Source organism: Zingiber officinale, chromosome 4A (assembly GCF_018446385.1).
Source record: "Zingiber officinale cultivar Zhangliang chromosome 4A, Zo_v1.1, whole genome shotgun sequence".
Taxonomy (NCBI): Eukaryota; Viridiplantae; Streptophyta; class Magnoliopsida; order Zingiberales; family Zingiberaceae; genus Zingiber; species Zingiber officinale.
In genome coordinates, this window is record NC_055992.1 from 112,727,183 (window position 1) to 112,744,891 (window position 17,709).

General features: G+C 39.2%; 2 protein-coding genes and 2 non-coding genes across 4 annotated transcripts; 3 read left to right on the forward strand and 1 right to left on the reverse strand.

The window, feature by feature from the left end:
* Positions 1-5,847: 5,847 nt before the first annotated feature.
* Positions 5,848-7,752, reverse strand: LOC121970609 (protein LATE FLOWERING-like). The gene is made up of 2 exons (XM_042521422.1): positions 6,955-7,752; positions 5,848-6,865 (listed from the first exon to the last, which is right to left on the reverse strand). Exon 2 carries the CDS (start codon positions 6,617-6,619, stop codon positions 6,077-6,079), a length of 543 nt encoding a protein of 180 aa, XP_042377356.1. The 5' UTR covers positions 6,620-6,865; positions 6,955-7,752; the 3' UTR covers positions 5,848-6,076.
* A 4,130-nt stretch (positions 7,753-11,882) lies between these two features.
* On the forward strand, positions 11,883-11,954 carry TRNAD-GUC. Its single transcript has one exon. It is a non-coding gene; the product is annotated as a tRNA-Asp (tRNA).
* A 63-nt stretch (positions 11,955-12,017) lies between these two features.
* Positions 12,018-12,089, forward strand: TRNAD-GUC. The gene has a single exon. It is a non-coding gene; the product is annotated as a tRNA-Asp (tRNA).
* Positions 12,090-12,190: 101 nt separating this feature from the next.
* LOC121973566 (60S ribosomal protein L15-2-like) lies at positions 12,191-14,540 on the forward strand. The gene is made up of 4 exons (XM_042524970.1): positions 12,191-12,325; positions 12,477-12,643; positions 13,821-14,018; positions 14,113-14,540. Exons 1-4 carry the CDS (start codon positions 12,322-12,324, stop codon positions 14,356-14,358), a joined length of 615 nt encoding a protein of 204 aa, XP_042380904.1. The 5' UTR covers positions 12,191-12,321; the 3' UTR covers positions 14,359-14,540.
* The last annotated feature ends 3,169 nt before the right edge of the window (positions 14,541-17,709 follow it).

The window sequence follows — 17,709 nt, forward strand, 5'->3', positions numbered from 1 at the left end:
TGTAAAAACATAACTTAAAATCTAAAATTAATTACAACTTTAAATTAATCAAAAATTAATTCAAACTTCATTAAAACTCAAATTAAATTAATAAAACTAAAATAAAATTAAAATAAACTTAATTTAAACTAAACTTAAACTTAAATTAAGTGTACTTTAAAAAGCAAACTAAAACAACTTTAAAATAAAACTAAATTTATTATTAATTGATTAACCCTAATAAATAACTAATTTACCTTAATTGACATAATTAATCTTTAATGACTTTAATCAATAATTAATAACTTTAACTTAATTAATCATTAACTTTACACTTAATTAATTCGAATTTCAACTTGAAATCTTAACTTTAATCATCAAAAGTACTTTAACCTTAAACTAAATTAATTAAAACTAATTCTAAAATCTTTACCTAATTAATTCCTAAGAAACTAATTAAATTAATAATAATTCATAATAAATTAATCCATAACTATTAATTATGAAACTTATAATCAACCTTAATTGAAATGAGCAATAATTAATCTAAAAATTATATATCAATTTTTTAATATTAAAAATAAATAATCACACTAAATTAAATTCAATTAAAACTAACTTTTAAATTATGTTTAAATCAATCATTAATCTAACAATTAACCTATAAGCATCACTATTAAAAGCAATTCTTAACCCAATCAACTCAATTAATCCTTAATTAGTTAATTATCTTTAACAAATAACTTTAAAATCTCGAAAGTAAACATTAATATATAAATTCAAATAATGTTTCCATTAATTAATCCTAATAATTCATTTTAACCCAAAATTAACTTAACATAATCGAAGTTCAACTAAAATTCAATTTAAATTTCAACAAACTCAAAATCAATAAAGTCATCTCACACAATTATATGATTACCATACTTGAAAATTTAGAATGGGTGAGATGCTAAGAAAATTAAAATTTAAAATATTTTCTTAAAAAATTATTTTGAAAACTTATAAATCTATTTTCTTAAGAAATATTTTTCAAATTTTGATTGATTATTGATTGGGTGTATTGTATATGTAAATTATTCACCATCTATCTAAGTCTTTAGATCTTTAAGTCAACCATGACCGTTAGACACATCTAAGAATATCTTCCTTGTGGGTAACAAGGATATCTAAAAAAAGTATTTGGTTAAGAGGGAAAAACTATATTGAAGGACATATTTTTTTTAAAATATCTTTTTAAAAAATAATATATCTTCAAACAGGGTTTCAAAAGTTTTGATTTCAAGCATTTATTTTTTACTTTTTGAAAACTTTTTGATAAAATCATAGTTTAAAAAATACTTTGAAAATTCCTTTAAAGTTGTATGTTTCATACTTTAAAAAACTCTTTACAAATCTTTTCGAAAATTATTTTTATAAAATTCTTATTCCTTGACAAATATTTTTGAAAATTGCTTTCAAGAGTAACTTTTACAAAATTTATATTTCATTTTTTTAATGAAACAACCCTACTCCCATAAGCTAAAAAAAATAAGAAATTGTGAAACAATACTTGTACGCTTTTAAGTTTTCTGTTTAGTTTTCTGATTCTATGCATTCATTGTTATAAGAGGTTTCTCCGCCAAGAGGAGATTTTTAGTGTGCTTTTTCATCTGTCTTGGATTAACAACCTCTCCGGTTGTAACCAAGTAAATTCATTGAGCTTCGACTTTCTGATTCATTATTTCTTTCTATGTTTATACTAGTGTTTTAATTCAGTTATAAGTTCGAGAAAGGTCTTTTTGTTTTATTTTTGTGCTGGGCTATCCACCCCCTAGCCGGCCGCCAAGGGTCCTAACAAGAGTAACTGGAATGTAGCCGTTGTCCCTAAGTTGGTCGAGCGTCCCATCGATCGGGAGGTTAAAGAGGCGGAGAGCCCGGTTGGTAACCCTGTCATTGAAAACGTCCGAGCGGAGGTAGGCTTTCTTTTGCAGCTCAAACTTACTTGACTCAGCTCCCTGGTAAATCTCTAAGGCCGCTCGGGAGGCATCCAACTCTTCCTTCAACATAGCCAACTCTTCATCTTTTGTGTCAAACTGGGTCTTCGCGACAGTCTGCTCGGCCGATCATCCATTCCGCTCGCCCTTCAATGTGGCCTCAGCCTCCTTTAGGTTTTGGGCCAACACCCGAAACTCCTTATTTTTCATCTCCAAGTCCTCGATAGCCCGGAACTTCTTGGTGTTGGTCAAATTAAGCTTGGACTCGAAGGAATTGACCTGTTTATCAAGCTGAGCTAATTGTGCAGCCTGCTCGGCGCCTTTGCTCTTCTCCTCCTCCAGCTGCTCGGAGTTCTTACTCAGATCGGCCCTCAATTGAGCCATCTCGACACTCATTTATTCTAGTTGCGCCTGAGAAGCCGCTGCCTGGTCGCTTGGGATGCGCAGTTGTTTAACTTCTTGCTCCAAAAGGCAAGCCTTTGGTACATGGCCAGACTTTCTACCTAATACTGTGAGGAAGTGAAAAATTAATTAGGATCGAACAACAATAAATATGAACATATAAAAATACTTACCCTAGTAGACATCTGGGTATGACTGTCGACGAGCACCCCTGGAGGCATGGCCGCCGCTCGGGCCCGGGCGTCAGCCCATATCTGTGCGAGAGGCCCCTGGATAATTATTTGCTGCTCGGGGGCTCAGGATTCGATGTTGTCAGAGTCACGCCACTCGTCTGTAGGCAGATGGATGACCGCCGCTATATGACGCTGGCCACTCAGAGCGGACCGGGCTGAAGTCGCTCTGTCAGCCGATTGAGACATTGAAGCCGGTCGGATGCGAGACTGCTGAGCCTTCGGCAGTGGAGGCAGTATGAAAGCAACCAGCGATGTGCAATGGTTCCTTGTAGCAGCCCGAATAGGGAAGGCGTCTGATTGGACGACACAGACGTGTGGGGAACGACCGTCATTTTAGCAGCCATCATCGAGGTTTCACCCCATTCAGAAGGAAGGCGTGGGCTGGTCCTGGCTGGGGACCACATCATGGAGGAAGCAGATCGGGAGGTAACCTCCGCGCGGTGCCTCTTTCAGCTGATCAATAGCTTGCCAAAGGAAGTCGATTCTGAGGCCCCCTCGATCAGAATCACCGGAAGATGTTTTGGTGAAGGATTCGCTACACCAATCGCTTCGCCAGTAGCCGTTCGGCTAGCCACCCCTTCGCTCCCTTGGGTTGGCACGCCTGTGCTCTCTCCGAGTGGATCTTCGTAGGAGCCAACCGGTTGTAAGCCGTGGCTCTCCAGCTCGGCCACGGTCGTGGCATTGATGTCTGCATCCGCAATCTTACACTTGCCAGCTAGACATGCTCGCAACATGATTCGAGCTGCACAAAAGGAAGAAAAATCAGTTAGATTCAAAGGTTGGGGAAAAGAAAGAGCATACCTAGGCTGGACGGAAGCCTTTGCAGATCGGGCTCAGGCGAACACGTAGGGGATGCCCTCCAGCAACAACTTGTGGATATGGTATTTCAGACCGGCCAAGCTGGAAGCTGCATGGAGGTAATCCGATCGGTTCTTGTATTTCTTGAGCTCGGGAGGGTTCGACACCTCTAAATGCCAGCTGGTCGAAAAGTCCGGTCACTCGGGAAAGCAAACAAAGAAGTAGTAGTCCTTCTAATGTTTGTTGGAGGACGACATCTTGTCAAAGAAGACTAAACCCACTCAGGCTTGGAAGAGAAAAGTCCTCGGCTCGGACAATTTGAGATAATAGAAATAGTGGAAGAGTCAAGGAGTAAGAGAAATGTCGTGCAGGCGGAACAACACGACGACCCCGCACAGCAGCCGAAAGGAGTTCGACACTAGTTGATGGAGAGAAATACGGAAATATTTACAAATGACAAAGAAGAAGACCGACGGTGAATTGGTCCCTAAAGAAGCATACAAAATCCGAAGGCGGCTCGTTCGGGTGGTCAAAAGCCAAAGGAAGACCAATTTGATAATCGGAGGGAATTTCAAAGACAGCTCTCAAACTCTCAGCATCGCCTCCGTCAAACTTGGACTCAATAGATGTACACCAGAGCCCAGGGACGGAGACAGGGGTTGAGAGGAGCTTGCCATCGGAAATAAACGTCGACAAGAAACAATGAAGACATTCGATTGAAAGAAAGGACGCTAAGAACAACGAACAGATCCGGTCGAAGGGTACAGAAAGCTTACTAGAGAGATCGTTACGATCGTCAAAAAGGAAGAAGACTGCAGTGTCGCTAAAAAGTTCGAAGACGAAGACGTAGAGTGAGGAAGACGACGACGCACGCGAGATTTATAAATCTCATGGCCAATCGACCTCAGTCGTCCGATCCAAAGTTACGTAAACCTAGAAGCAGATCCCATCATTGATTTCAAAAGGCACACGTCTCATTGCAAGAGGATATCCGCCTATCACATCGAGCGTGCGGCGACAGTGAGGGACACGTGTCCTTCGATCATCAGATAACATTTAATGCGCTTAATTAAAAAGGTATGGCCACGTGCTCGGCCATAATTATCAGGAATTTACATGGTCTTCAAGAAATTTGGATGACATCAGCCTAAACCGAGCTCACCTGAGGACGTGCAAGGAAAAGGAAAACATGTGCCAAGTGTTGCTGCTCATCTTCCCGATCGACGCAAAGAACGGGTCACAGGGTTGAACCCGACAACTACAAAACGAAGCCAAGCGACGTTGGTTGGTAAGCCAATCGGCGATTAAAGACCAAGCATGGTCTGATTGGCCACTGAAGCATATTGACCGAACGGACCTTAAAGTTGCCGAAAACACATCCTCTTGTCCAGTCAGTCGGATTTGCAGTCTCCTTCAATTAAACTTGAGGGGGAGGCTTGTGATGCGGCGGTAAGGAAGAGCCCACCTGACACGTGTCAACGGCCATGGTGGAGGTCAAAGTTAAAACAGTCAACGTCAGGGCTCAGAGACTCAACTGCATCGCCCGAGCAATAGATCGATCGGAGGAATCACTGTCCGGTCGGGCGTCTAGATGAAACAGTATACCGTCAGCCCGATTGGCAGGAGAATGGGTCGAGCGAGCCACCCATCCAACTCAGGATATGCCATTGACAGTATAATGAATCGATATAATAAAAGAGGAAAAAACGAGCACTTAATAAGGGGAAGAGAAAATAAAAGAGAACACTCCATTTATCATTCAATGCGGAGAAGGCGAAGACAAAGATACTTTCTGTCTGCAATTAATATAATTAAGCGGGGGCATATGAATGGTCAGTAAGACTGGTATAAAAAAGTATCCTTATTATTTTCGATTTTTCTCCTTCTACTTCTAACTTGAACATCAGAAAATGGATACCAAAAACTCTTTTCCTAATTTAGTTTATTTTATAGATAAGAATTAGATCTTCATCCAGTAACTAAACCTCCGACTTTCTCGCTTCATGTCTTCGTCTAGGAACAATTATTTCCTAGATGAAAACATTGTTCGCATGTTTATTTTATTTTATTTTATTTTATTTTTTATTATTATTTTGTTTTGTAAAAAAAATAATTATGTCAATGCGAACACAGTCGGAACGTAGACAGAGAAATAATTCCAACTGTTTTCACGGGCAAGGAAAAGGAGGATCCTCGTCGTTTTCCAAGAACAATCTACACCACCTTTGTCCCCTTCGGCTCGTCGTCTTCTCCTTCTTCTCTCCCCAGTCCCTTGTGACCTTCAAGAACAACCACCACCACATTTGGCAGTGGAACACACGCGCACACTGTTATTGTTAACATCTCATTACAAAATTACAGGTTGAGTTTTTGCACGAGAACACGCATCGTCTCCCCCGAGAACTCTATATCGGAAACGGAAAGCAGAAAAAATTTCTACCCGCAGGATTGAAGATGCATTTGAGCTAAAGTTCTAATTATGATGTAAACAGAGCATACACAATGCACTAACTCCACGCCCATATCACATGCATGTGTCCTGTTCTATCCTGTTCTGGGTCAATCCAATTCCACTGCTGCTGCGTGCATGGAGATGCGGTGCTAATTCTGCTCGGGAGTCGCGAAAGAGGAGAACGGATACAGGCAATGAAGGAAATGGATGGGGAGTAAGCGAGTAGCTAGAGATTCCTAGAGTTTTAAGGAGAGATCGAGCTCTGCTCGGTCCCCGGTGGAGTCCGCCGGAAGTAGTTTCTGGGGAGGAGGATGTGAGCCCCTCCGCCAGTTTAGGAGATCAATGGTCTCGTTGCCGCTTGCGGCCAGGTCTCCGGCGGCGCACATGGCTCGGCCGCTGCTCATGGTGGCGAGCAGGGGATGGTCGGCGGCGAACCGAGGGGCTGACGGGCCGTCGAAGCGATATCTGCACGCGTGGGCGAGCGGGGGAGAGCTCAGAGACGGAGGGGGGACGGCGACGACGGCTGTTGTGGCGGCGGCGGCAGGGGTGAGGTAGAGGTACGAGCTCCACCCGAAGCTCCTCTCTTTCTTGTGGGCGTTCTGGTGCCCGCCAAGCGCCTGCGACTTGAGGAACTTCTTGTTGCAGAAGAGGCAGGGGAAGAGCTTCACGTCCTTGGCGCCGTCTCCGGAGGCGGCGGCGGAGGCGGCGGCGGCGTCGACGGCCAGGGAAAGATCCAAAGCAGGTGGCGGCGGGGGTGGCAGCCGGGGAGGAGATTCCATCTGAGTCTCTATGGAAGCGTGCCGAGGCTAAATTACTAGTTCTTCACATCTAAGCAAACCTCCTTCGGTCCTTCCTCCTCAAACGGCACAAAAGGATAAAGAAGAGTTTAAAACGCAACTGTTACGAGAGCGGAGAAGTGACCACGTTGTCTTGGAGGAAGAATCCACCAGAAGGAACAGCGACCACAGCATGGGTTATGGAATAGCAACACAACACTCCCAAACATGAGTTATATGCTTCGCTCCCTATCAATGGCAGGTTGTGCAACAAAATTAAAAGAAGAAAAACTAAAGAAGGAAGGAAATGCAAGGTGAATCCAGAAAAAGGAATATACCTTTCGGAAAAGGCTTCATTTGAGGGGGCTCCCATGGCTGACAGAACACAGCCACATGGCTGACACAGCACGAGTCACTTGCTAAAGAATCACAGTGTGGATCAACAGAGAAGCTCGGCCCCAACTTTGCAGCTTTAAGTTGCTTGAAATGCAAACTGAAATCGGTTTACAGGCACCTCAATGAATTGTTCTTTGTGCTCTTTCAGTGACCGTCTGGTCCTGCATGAGTTGTTATAATCACGTACGGGTGTGCAGTAAATTGTGTTGTTTGATATGTGTGTGTGAGCTGCAGTTATCAGACATGCCACCCACGCAGATGTTGACTCCTTGAGCAGCATCATACGCAGAGACAATGCAATAACTCGGCCAAGAGAATGAGCATGGTTCGTTTTGTCTGTCTCTTTGAGTCGGCCACGGCCAAAATATTCACTAATACTGAATTAACACTGGTAAATATCGATATGCCGTTTGTGCCGACACAGTTTGGATGGCACCCTTCGAGATAAGACATGTCCCTTTCCATGACTAATTCTTGGATTTCATCTGTACTTCCAACCAAAATGTATCGTTCAGATAGTCAACCAATACACACTATATAGGGCCAACCAGAGCAAGAAGATTGTCATGGGAAGAAGATGAGAACACTCTGAAAGATGAGAACGATACTAACTCTGCCTGAACGGAGTGGGAAGAGATGTGAAACCTTTTGCAGCAAAATGAAATCTTCTCCTTTACTCTGCCTGAACGGATAAGATCAGATAGACAATCTTGAAAAGTATCAGAAATCGCCAGCAGCGGTGGAGCCCTTGATAAAGGGTCGCATGTAGCTTTTTTAACTTCGCACGCAGGAATCATTTGTTACCAGATCACATAGCAAAACTCTCCTTGAAGAATTCTGGTTGAGAGTGTGAGTCTTTCAGTATTGTAACAGGTCAGTCAGTGTGGTTCTTTCGGGTGAGGCCCCCCGGGCCAAGCTGACAGCAAGCTGACAATGCCAAAGTTCATCAAGAAGAAAACTTATCCAGTCTCCATTCTTGCAGCCCTAATTATTTGTTGTAGACACGGAGGACAAGGAAAAAAACAAAACTTCAGGTAGGTAATCAATGTGTATTCATGACCATGGGGAATGAAGTAGATAACCATATTTAAGGAAGGAAGAAAACAAGATAAATCAAAGAAATGATAGGTCTGATATGAGATGAAATTCAAAATTAACTTTATCCAAGTTTTACTTCAATGCATGCCATGAATTGTGTGCTGAGGTGTGTCAATGCGCGCCAATAATTGGCACAGTGTCATACTCATCGATGGTTTAACCATGCCTACAACTGTGCCTTATGGTATGTAAAACTGAAGAGTGTCCAAAGAAAATGCTTAAGCTTCAGAAACCAACAAAATGGTTCCAAGAGATGTTGATAGGAGTCACGACAATAAATAATGACAATATTTAATAGGGAATGGTGACATAGAAGGTTTTGCAAATTGCCATTTTAGATCACACAGACAAGTTTGTCCAGAAAATGGCTAGTGATGGACATTGCAAATTTCCATTTTATCCTTGCATTAACACAATGTCCTAGATCTAGGTCCACCACAATTGGCCAAGTACCCCCTGCATTTGGGCAAGCAAAAAAAAATCCAATCTAACTCTAATTCAGTACTTGTTAATGTAGAATATTGTTTGCTGTTTTTACTACACTAATGAGTAAAGTAACAGCAATTAATAACTTCTAACTGAATTTTGGATCTCCTGTATAAAGGATATCTAGAACTACACTTATGATTAAATGCAATGAGGTATCGTTCTACTAGAAACGATAGCTTAGTAAGATAAATAATAAGTACCAATAAAGAAAATACTCACATGAGATCACCAAAATTCTCAGCCAAGGCTTGAGTGGTTTTGAATAGTTGCCCAGATTTAAATCATGCCAGGGCCCATTCACAAGAAACCAGACAAGACACTAGAACAGATAACAAGAAAAAGAAAGATGGTCTCATTTGCTACAAATGTTGGAAATGTGAATAGAAAAAAAAAAAGTAGAAAGAAAGAAGGAGATTTCATTATGAATGAGATTTTAGTTTCACATGGAAGATTTTAAGGTATTATTTTTTGTTTATAATGTATCATAAGGATTGATATTGTGAATATATGTACGGAAAGAGACTCTATTTCATAAGTGGACCAATAGGGGGTGCAAATTCAAAACTCGGATTACACTGAATCATAGGTGACTGGGGTGTGAACACAATCTGCGCGCATCAAATATCGGACCGGTTAGGACAAAATTTACTCAAGTGAATCAATCAATGTTTTGTCACTCTAATATTTTTGCTATTTGCTTGCTCAAGAATGGTGAATTTGTAATCTCTCGGATAGTAATAGTCAATCATTGATGATCAATGACTATCATCAACTTGGTCACTCAATGCAGTGAATGGATGAGGTTCCTATATAAGGAGGTCTTGACCACGAGCACAAGGAGAGCATGGAGATGTAGAAGCTTTTCACCTTCATTCCCCAAACTTCTCTCTGTTGTGCATTTCACTTGGCAGAATTGTCATGATAACAATCGGTACCACTCGGTACACCACAAGCAACCTGTGTTTTGTTGTATATGTGGTCTTCCTATTGTATCACAGAAAACAGACATCCATCGTAACCCCGAAACACTATTAGAGGGAGATGAATTTATTTTAAAGAAACAACATCACACACATGTCTCGATTTCTTCCTTTCCCAACTTGGCCACCTGCTTAGGAGACTTACATCTCAACTCAACAGCACTCGGCTATCCCTCTAGAGCACTTAGCACTCGGAGCACTTGGCTGACTCGACACTTAGAGCACTTGACAAACTTAGCACTCGGATAACTCAACGGCTAGGCACTCGGCTAACTCAATGACTTGGCGCTGAACTAACTCGGCAACTCAATACTCGGCTGACTCGATGCACATGGCCAGTAATAGCCAATCATTGATGGTAAGTGATTATCATCAACTTGGTCATTTAATATAACGAAGGGATGAGGTTCCTATATAAGGATGTCTTGACAATGAACACAAGGAGAGCATAGAGATGTAGAAGTTTTCCACCTTCATTCCCCAAACTTCTCTCTGTAGTGCATTTCACTCGGCAGAATCTTCATGATAACAATCAAATACCACTCGGTTCATCACGAACAACCTGTGTTTGGTTGTATATGTGGTCTTCCTGTTGTATCACAGAAAACAGACGTCCATTGTAACCCCGAAGTACTATTGGAGGGAGACGAATCTATTTTAAAGAAACAACGTCACACACATGCCTCGATTTCTTCCTTTCCTAACTTGGCCACCTGCTTAGGAGACTTGCATCCCAACTCAGCTAGCCCTTTAGAGCACTTAGCACTCAGAGCACTTGACAGACTTAGCACTTGGATAACTCAACGGCTAGGCACTCGGCTAACTCAACGACTTGGCACTCAACTAACTCGGCGATTCAGTACTCGGCTGACTCAACAGCTCGGGCACATGGCCATCTCAATACTCTTCAACTCAGTAGCTCGGTCATACAAGACAGCTCGATCATATAAGGCAGCTCAATCTTTCAGCATCTCAATCATTTCAAATGGTTCATCCTTCCTTTTTGACAGCTTAAGATTATCCATTTAAGTCATCTTGACAGATAATTCATAATTATTTTAAAATTTTAACTCAGAATATTTCTTTTAACTCCAATAAATATCTGCAAATTATGAAGTTAACTTCCAACGACAAATTCATTCAGCAGAGAACCTGTGAGTATCGAATGCTACAAGATGACTAGAGAAAGCAAGAGTGGCATTTTTGTTGGCTACAAATGGGTACTAGTCAACTAGGTCACCTCACAGTTGTTAACTTGACTTGATGCATTTATGAATCACATGGTTGCCTTTGTGGCTTACTGAAACACTGTAGCTGACACTGTCTCATTTTGTACTGCGACAACATGACTAGAGAAAGCAAGAGTGACTAACACTTCTGTTGGCTACAGATGGGTACTAGTGAACTAGGTTGCCTCACAGTTCTAACACTGTCTTGATGCATGTACGATTCACATTATTGTCATTGTCGACTCCAGACACACTGTAGCTGAAACTTTGCAGCACACTAACAAGCAGATATATAAACAACAATCATGCTGATAATGTTACCTTTTATATGTCGATTTACAAAAGAACACAATAAAATCTCAACTGCTTGAACTCAAATTCCTGTGGGAAAAAATTTCAGTCCCATAAAATATTCTTAAGAATCATAGTACGACTTCATATGTTAGGAAGGAAAAGATTGTATTCTGACTTGACAAAATTCTCAAACATGTGGTGGTCAATTTTGATTGGATATATTAAATGTCAAGCTCTGGTCAAATTCATTGTAGCTAGGCAACTCCCAATGAATTTATAAATAATTATGCAGTCAAACAAGTGAAATATTCAGAGAGCTATCAAACTATATCAGGTTGAAGTTTAACTGAACTCTGATATAAATCCTAGAAACGTTCTTGTTTGTGGAGTAAAACAGAGATGAAAGATGTTTACCCTTCAATGTCTCATTGACAAAATAGAATGTTCATGGTTCTAACAGATAGGGTGCTTTAAATCGTGACCATTAACTGTATAAACAATCAGTACCAAAAGCAAAACCACACCAGTGATTACAGTACATCAGCCTTATCTGTCGTCCAACCATATGACATGGACATGCAAGGATTATCATGGGATATTATGACTAGGTAATACGCGAGTCTGCCTTAATAAATACATTGAAATGATCTGATCAATCAATGTCCCATCAATTCCATATGCACTGTATATTTCCACGTTCATTTTACTTAAAATCATAGTTACATCCAGTCGTTGTAGTATAGTCATAAGTATTTTGACTTATCCTGCAATAATCATCAAGTCGTTGTAGTATAGTGGTGAGTATTCCCGCCTGTCACGCGGGTGACCCGGGTTCGATCCCCGGCAACGGCGATTTTTTTGCATAATTATTTAATAAAAATATTATAAATAAGTATCCTTACATTTAGTCATCACGTCGTTGTAGTATAGTGGTAAGTATTCCCGCCTGTCACGCGGGTGACCCGGGTTCGATCCCCGGCAACGGCGATTTACTTTTTTTTGCACACTTCTTTTTATAAATAAAAATATTATGAATATATATTTCCCGCATAGGGATGATCTGACGGCTGAGATCACATATACAAGATCCAACGGATACGGTTTTCTCACCTCTGACGGTGCCTCCATTTTTATAAATCCGGTCGTTCCTCCGCTTCCTCGGCAGCGCCGCTGCGGCTCTCAAACCCTAAACCGACGACCGGAGTTCGTCCTCGGAGCAATGGGTGAGGCCTCCGATCTATTTCACGATCTCAGTGTTTCTCGTTCCGTCGTTGTCACAAGTCGCCATTTTTCTTCCGGATATATTTTATTTCGGCGTCTGTTTCGGTCTTTTTTCATCGAGACATCGATTTATTGTCCTTGGATTTCTTGTAGGGGCTTACAAGTACGTGTCGGAGTTATGGAGGAAGAAGCAATCGGATGTAATGCGGTTCTTGCAGCGGGTGAGGTGCTGGGAGTATCGCCAGCTGCCATCGATTGTTCGCGTCACCAGGCCAACGCGCCCCGATAAGGCTCGCCGTCTTGGTTACAAAGCTAAGCAGGTAAACTCGAAAAAAGAGGAAATTTGTTTCATTTACTTTTTATTGCACATGAAAATGCTACATATTCTGTTTGTGGTTTTGCATTGATTGGTATAGTTTTTCCTAGGATTTCTACCTTAAGATTGTTTCAGAGGTTGTCCTTGAATAGATGTAAATGAATAAGATGGATTATTATTTTTTTGTATGAACAAGTGATGATCAGCTTTCTATCTAAACTTACAATTTTGAACATATGAGTTACGAATGATCACTGCTTAAATTTATCTTTTCAAATATCCCCTTTATTTTTAGTTGTCAAAGGAACAAGTGATGCAAAAACAACCACTGTCTCTTATATCCTGATTCTTGAAACTGGCTGATGTATTAAGGTTACCTGTTCCTGGAAAATTTTATATATAATCAATAAAGATATAAATATATAGTGTCCACTTGTAGCATCTGTGTCAATATCTAACACGAGTAGTGGTAGTTGAAGAATCCAGGTATCAAAGCATAATAGCTTAATTCAGCATATAACTCATAAAATAAAAATGAGATCACTTTCATTGCGAGTGATAGAAATTTTTTTAGATATGTTGCTGATGCCAAAATCAATAAATGAAATGACAAGTGAGATCAAGACCACTAGTAAGTTGGACACCTAACAAATAGTTCTTAACACCCCAACAAAACTGTTGAACACAATCAAGCCTAGCAACAAATTTCCTTATTTTTCTCTTATACTAGACACGCTCACTCTAATGTATTGTTTCATTGAAGAGATAAGTCAAAGGGTGGATGGTCTGTTATTGGAAAAAGAAAGAGATGAGTTATTGTGTCATCATACAAGATCTTCTTTCAAAAGACATGCATCTTTGATGTATTGGGATTATCCACTGAATGATGGAAGCCCTTTCATCCAGTCTTTAGATTTATATCATCTCATTCTTTGTATGTTTTAAGAACCAATAAAAGATACATTATCAGCTAGTTGGTGCGGTATGTTTCTGATAAGAACTATGCTTCTTGGTATATGTATTGATGTTCTGATTTTCATTTTCTGAAAGCTTTTTTTTATAGTATGATCAATAGAGGAGGTCTCAATAATCAATATAAAAATGTCAAGTGTCTTGTACGAGTTGGGAAAGGATAGGTGAAGAGTTTGAAACAATAAGATTTTGATTCTCATTACGTGCAGGGATATGTTATCTATCGTGTCCGTGTTAGACGTGGTGGGAGAAAGAGGCCGGTGCCAAAGGGTATTGTATACGGAAAGCCGAAGAATCAAGGTATTACCCAGCTGAAATTCCAAAGAAACAAGAGGTCTGTTGCTGAAGAGAGAGCCGGCAGAAAGTTGGGAGGACTGAGGGTGCTCAACTCTTACTGGGTCAATGAGGTTCAAATAACTCAGCTCTTTACCTTTTTATCTTTCCTGCTATGTTCATATCCTCCCTATTCTGCATCTTTAGCATGTGCTTTGCTCTTCACAGGATTCAACCTACAAGTACTTTGAAGTCATCCTTGTCGATGCCGCTCACACCGTGATCCGAAATGATCCTAGGATCAACTGGATCTGCAAGGGCGTGCACAAGCACAGGGAGCTCCGGGGACTTACCTCCGCTGGCAAGAAGTATCGCGGCCTTCGTGGCAAAGGACATCGCCACCACAAGGTGCGGCCATCTCGCAGAGCAACCTGGAAGAGGAACCAGACGTTGTCTCTCCGACGTTATCGTTAGGTTCTTTAGCTGGCTGCCATTAGCAACCTTGAAGTGGAACTGTTACCGGTTCTATCTATCTGTCTATCTTCGTCCGAACTGAGAAAGTTGAGTTGTTAATTTTTACATGACGTTAATCAGATTCTCCATTTTTATGACAGTTGAATTCTTAATGAATTTTAATGAGATTTCTTTTTAAGTCAGTGAGTGCCATTGTTAAAATCTACCAGATTTGAGTGCTTAAATTTTAACATTTCGTATATTCTACATGCTAAAGAAGCCTCCATTTTCATGCACCTGACAATACTATCCGATGGAAGATAAAAGATTTGTTGGAGTTTCAAGTCAACTTCGTACATATTGAATTCTTGATCAAATGTCTTGAAGAAGTCTCTACTACTCAATATTTTGCTAACAATCTCCTTACAGTGCAACTTCATTGTATAAATTAAAATACGTTAAATATATTTCAAATATAAACTTGATAGTGTATTATAAAATATTTTAAATTTTTTACAAATATTATTATATTCTATTAATATGAAAATAAATGTACATTAGTATTATTAATATTTTATAAAAAAATAAATATAATAATTTTATATATTGAAATGTATTTTGTAATAATTTATAAGTTAAATGTCAATTATGTGAAAATTATTTCAATTTCAATTTATTAATTTTATAGATTTTATTTTATTAATTTTATAAAATCTAGTTTATTATTTCATTATTATATATACGGGCAAAGGCAAGAATTTATTATTTTGCAATTTATCAAAATACGTATGTGATATATTATATTTACTAAAAGGTGCATCATCATTTGGTATTTACCAAAAGGCACAGGTAAGTGATGTGTAATACCCAATATAACCCTCCCGCCAATCTCCTCTGTTCAGTCGTCATTTCCCAGGCATCCGAACCACTTTTTTGAATAACTTTGATTTTTAAAAAATAAATTCGATCATTTGTGTACCTCCCTCCTTTACATGCGAGTGCAGCTTCCTCTTGTGAAACCCTAGTTGAGTGACCTCGAGTGTTTTTCAAGCGGCATCAAGCATTTTAGTTCAATTAAAAACCAGGACTGTTCGCAAGCCACCAGTGAATGTTTCTAGGTTTTACGTCAATCATCTAGTATCATAATGGCGCAAAGACGTCGATCGGGTGTATCATCATCCTCTCTAGGTTATCATTTTACAAACTCTATGATTTTGAGAAGCTGAACTAGTATGATTTTTTTTTTTTTTTTTTATAAAGTATATGGTTCAGTTGATATTGGACAGAAACTGCATTGGAACAGTGTCCTAGGTCACTTTAAAAGTTTTTTTTCAAACATCCACGAAGAAAGGAACGCATGAAGGGTCTGTTATTTTACATGACCAACACATAGTGCTGATCAAACAGTCACCCTTTCGTATTTTTTTGGACATAGAAGATATGCAGCACATCTGTGGGATTTTATTAAATATATTTCAAAATTAGGATTCAAGTAGTCAAACCTTTAGATTCTCAAGTACAATTTATAATTTCGTATTTTAATCACAAAGTAGTTGTATGATAAAATTTAATATTTTGCTAAACCTGGGCCTGATACGATGCCGTATCAGGCACAATGTGGGCCTGATACGATGCAATAGCAGACCTAACTTGTGCTTGATATGATATCGTATCAGGTCCACGGTGTGCCTAATACTTTTGTATGTGTTGGTAGAAGTCTAATAATAATGTAACTTGGTCAGGTGTTCCGGTTGGCTTCACAAGAGGAGACGTTTCATTACTGCTTGGTATTGCAGACCGAGGAGCTTCAATTCCGATGAATTCAGCTAAAGCATCCAGTGACCTCTTTCTAACTTACTTCTCAAACAAAAAAGAAGCTACTAGATCAAGAATTGAGGAGTTGCTTAAATTTTATGACAATCGTGTTGAAGGCGAAGATGATGTTTTATTATTTTGCAAATTCTATATTTTGTATATATTTGTTTGTGTCTTATTTTATTCTAGTACATATAAGGTCCCTTTATGTCTTATAGATATAGTAGATGATTTTGAGAATCTTGATAGATTCAACTGGGTTGAAACAATCCATGAATTTATGACTCCACATTTTCATTAATTGAGACAAAACATTCTAACACCAATCTCCCTTACCTAAAGGGATTTGCTGGTCTTTTGGCAGTAAGTGTATAAATTATGTGAAATTTATTAATTTTTTAGGAACATTTATAAATGGGTAACCCTTGTGATGGTGAATCAGGCATGGTTTTTGGAGCATGTTCCAATCCAAAAACCATACAAAATAAAAGGAGCAAGAATAAATAAGTGGAGGAATATTCCTTCACATATTAGTAAGGTGACGGAATTGATTGATCAAGTCTCATCTGAAGAGGAAAATTTTGAATACTTTGACTATAGTTTGGTTAAAAAGTCTTGTTTTAACATGTGATTTAATATTCTTACAGGTTGTGATTGACCTAATCCCTAACCAAGATGAAAAATCATTGGTTGAGAACCTTGCTGGTGTTGATGACAGTCCACATGCAATGAAGGCATCACAAATTGAAGCAACTGAAGGAGGAAGGAAGATTAATAAGGAGTGTTGTAATTGCTTTATTCAAGCAAACAGAATTAAAGAGCTAACAATGGAGAACATGCAATTGAAGGAGAGGGTGAAAGAATTACTTAAAATAGTTGAAAATAAAGGCATGGAATCTCAATATAGCAAGCCTGTAGACGATCCTCAAATTGAACCTGTAGGTGTTACAACAAGAAGTAGGAGAGGACGTGACAGAAGTCGCTATGATTACAGGGATACTCCAATTGATAGTCCATTGTGGCTCAAAACTTTACCTAAGAGGCAGCGTAGAAATATACAAATAAGTGAGCCTGCAGAGAAAGTTTCATGTCTAGGAGAAGGAAAAAAAGTTGTCAAAGAATCTGATGTTGTGGGCAAGGGGAAAGGAAAAATTGATTTGGATGAAATGGAAGAAGAAATTGATATTGTACAATTGATGAAAGACAAATCTGATGAAGAGGCAGAGAAGGATGTAGATATGTTTGACAAATATGACAAAATGAGGAAACAAGCCATTGTTGTAAGACGATATTTGCAAATTTCATTGTAATTTGTTAGATTTAATGGATTATCTAATTGCCTTTTTTTGTTTATGTGCATAGTATGTGAAGAAGCAATTTAAGTCTTCCAAGAAAAAAAAACAAGACGAAGAGGTGGCGTACTTGTTAAAAGCCTCGGAAAAAATAAAGTATGTAAATTACATAGTTGATTAGTCAAGACAATTATATGCTTCTCTAATTACATAGTTGATCTAAGGTTATCAAAATTAAATTTGTAAAAATAATCTCTGATTTGTT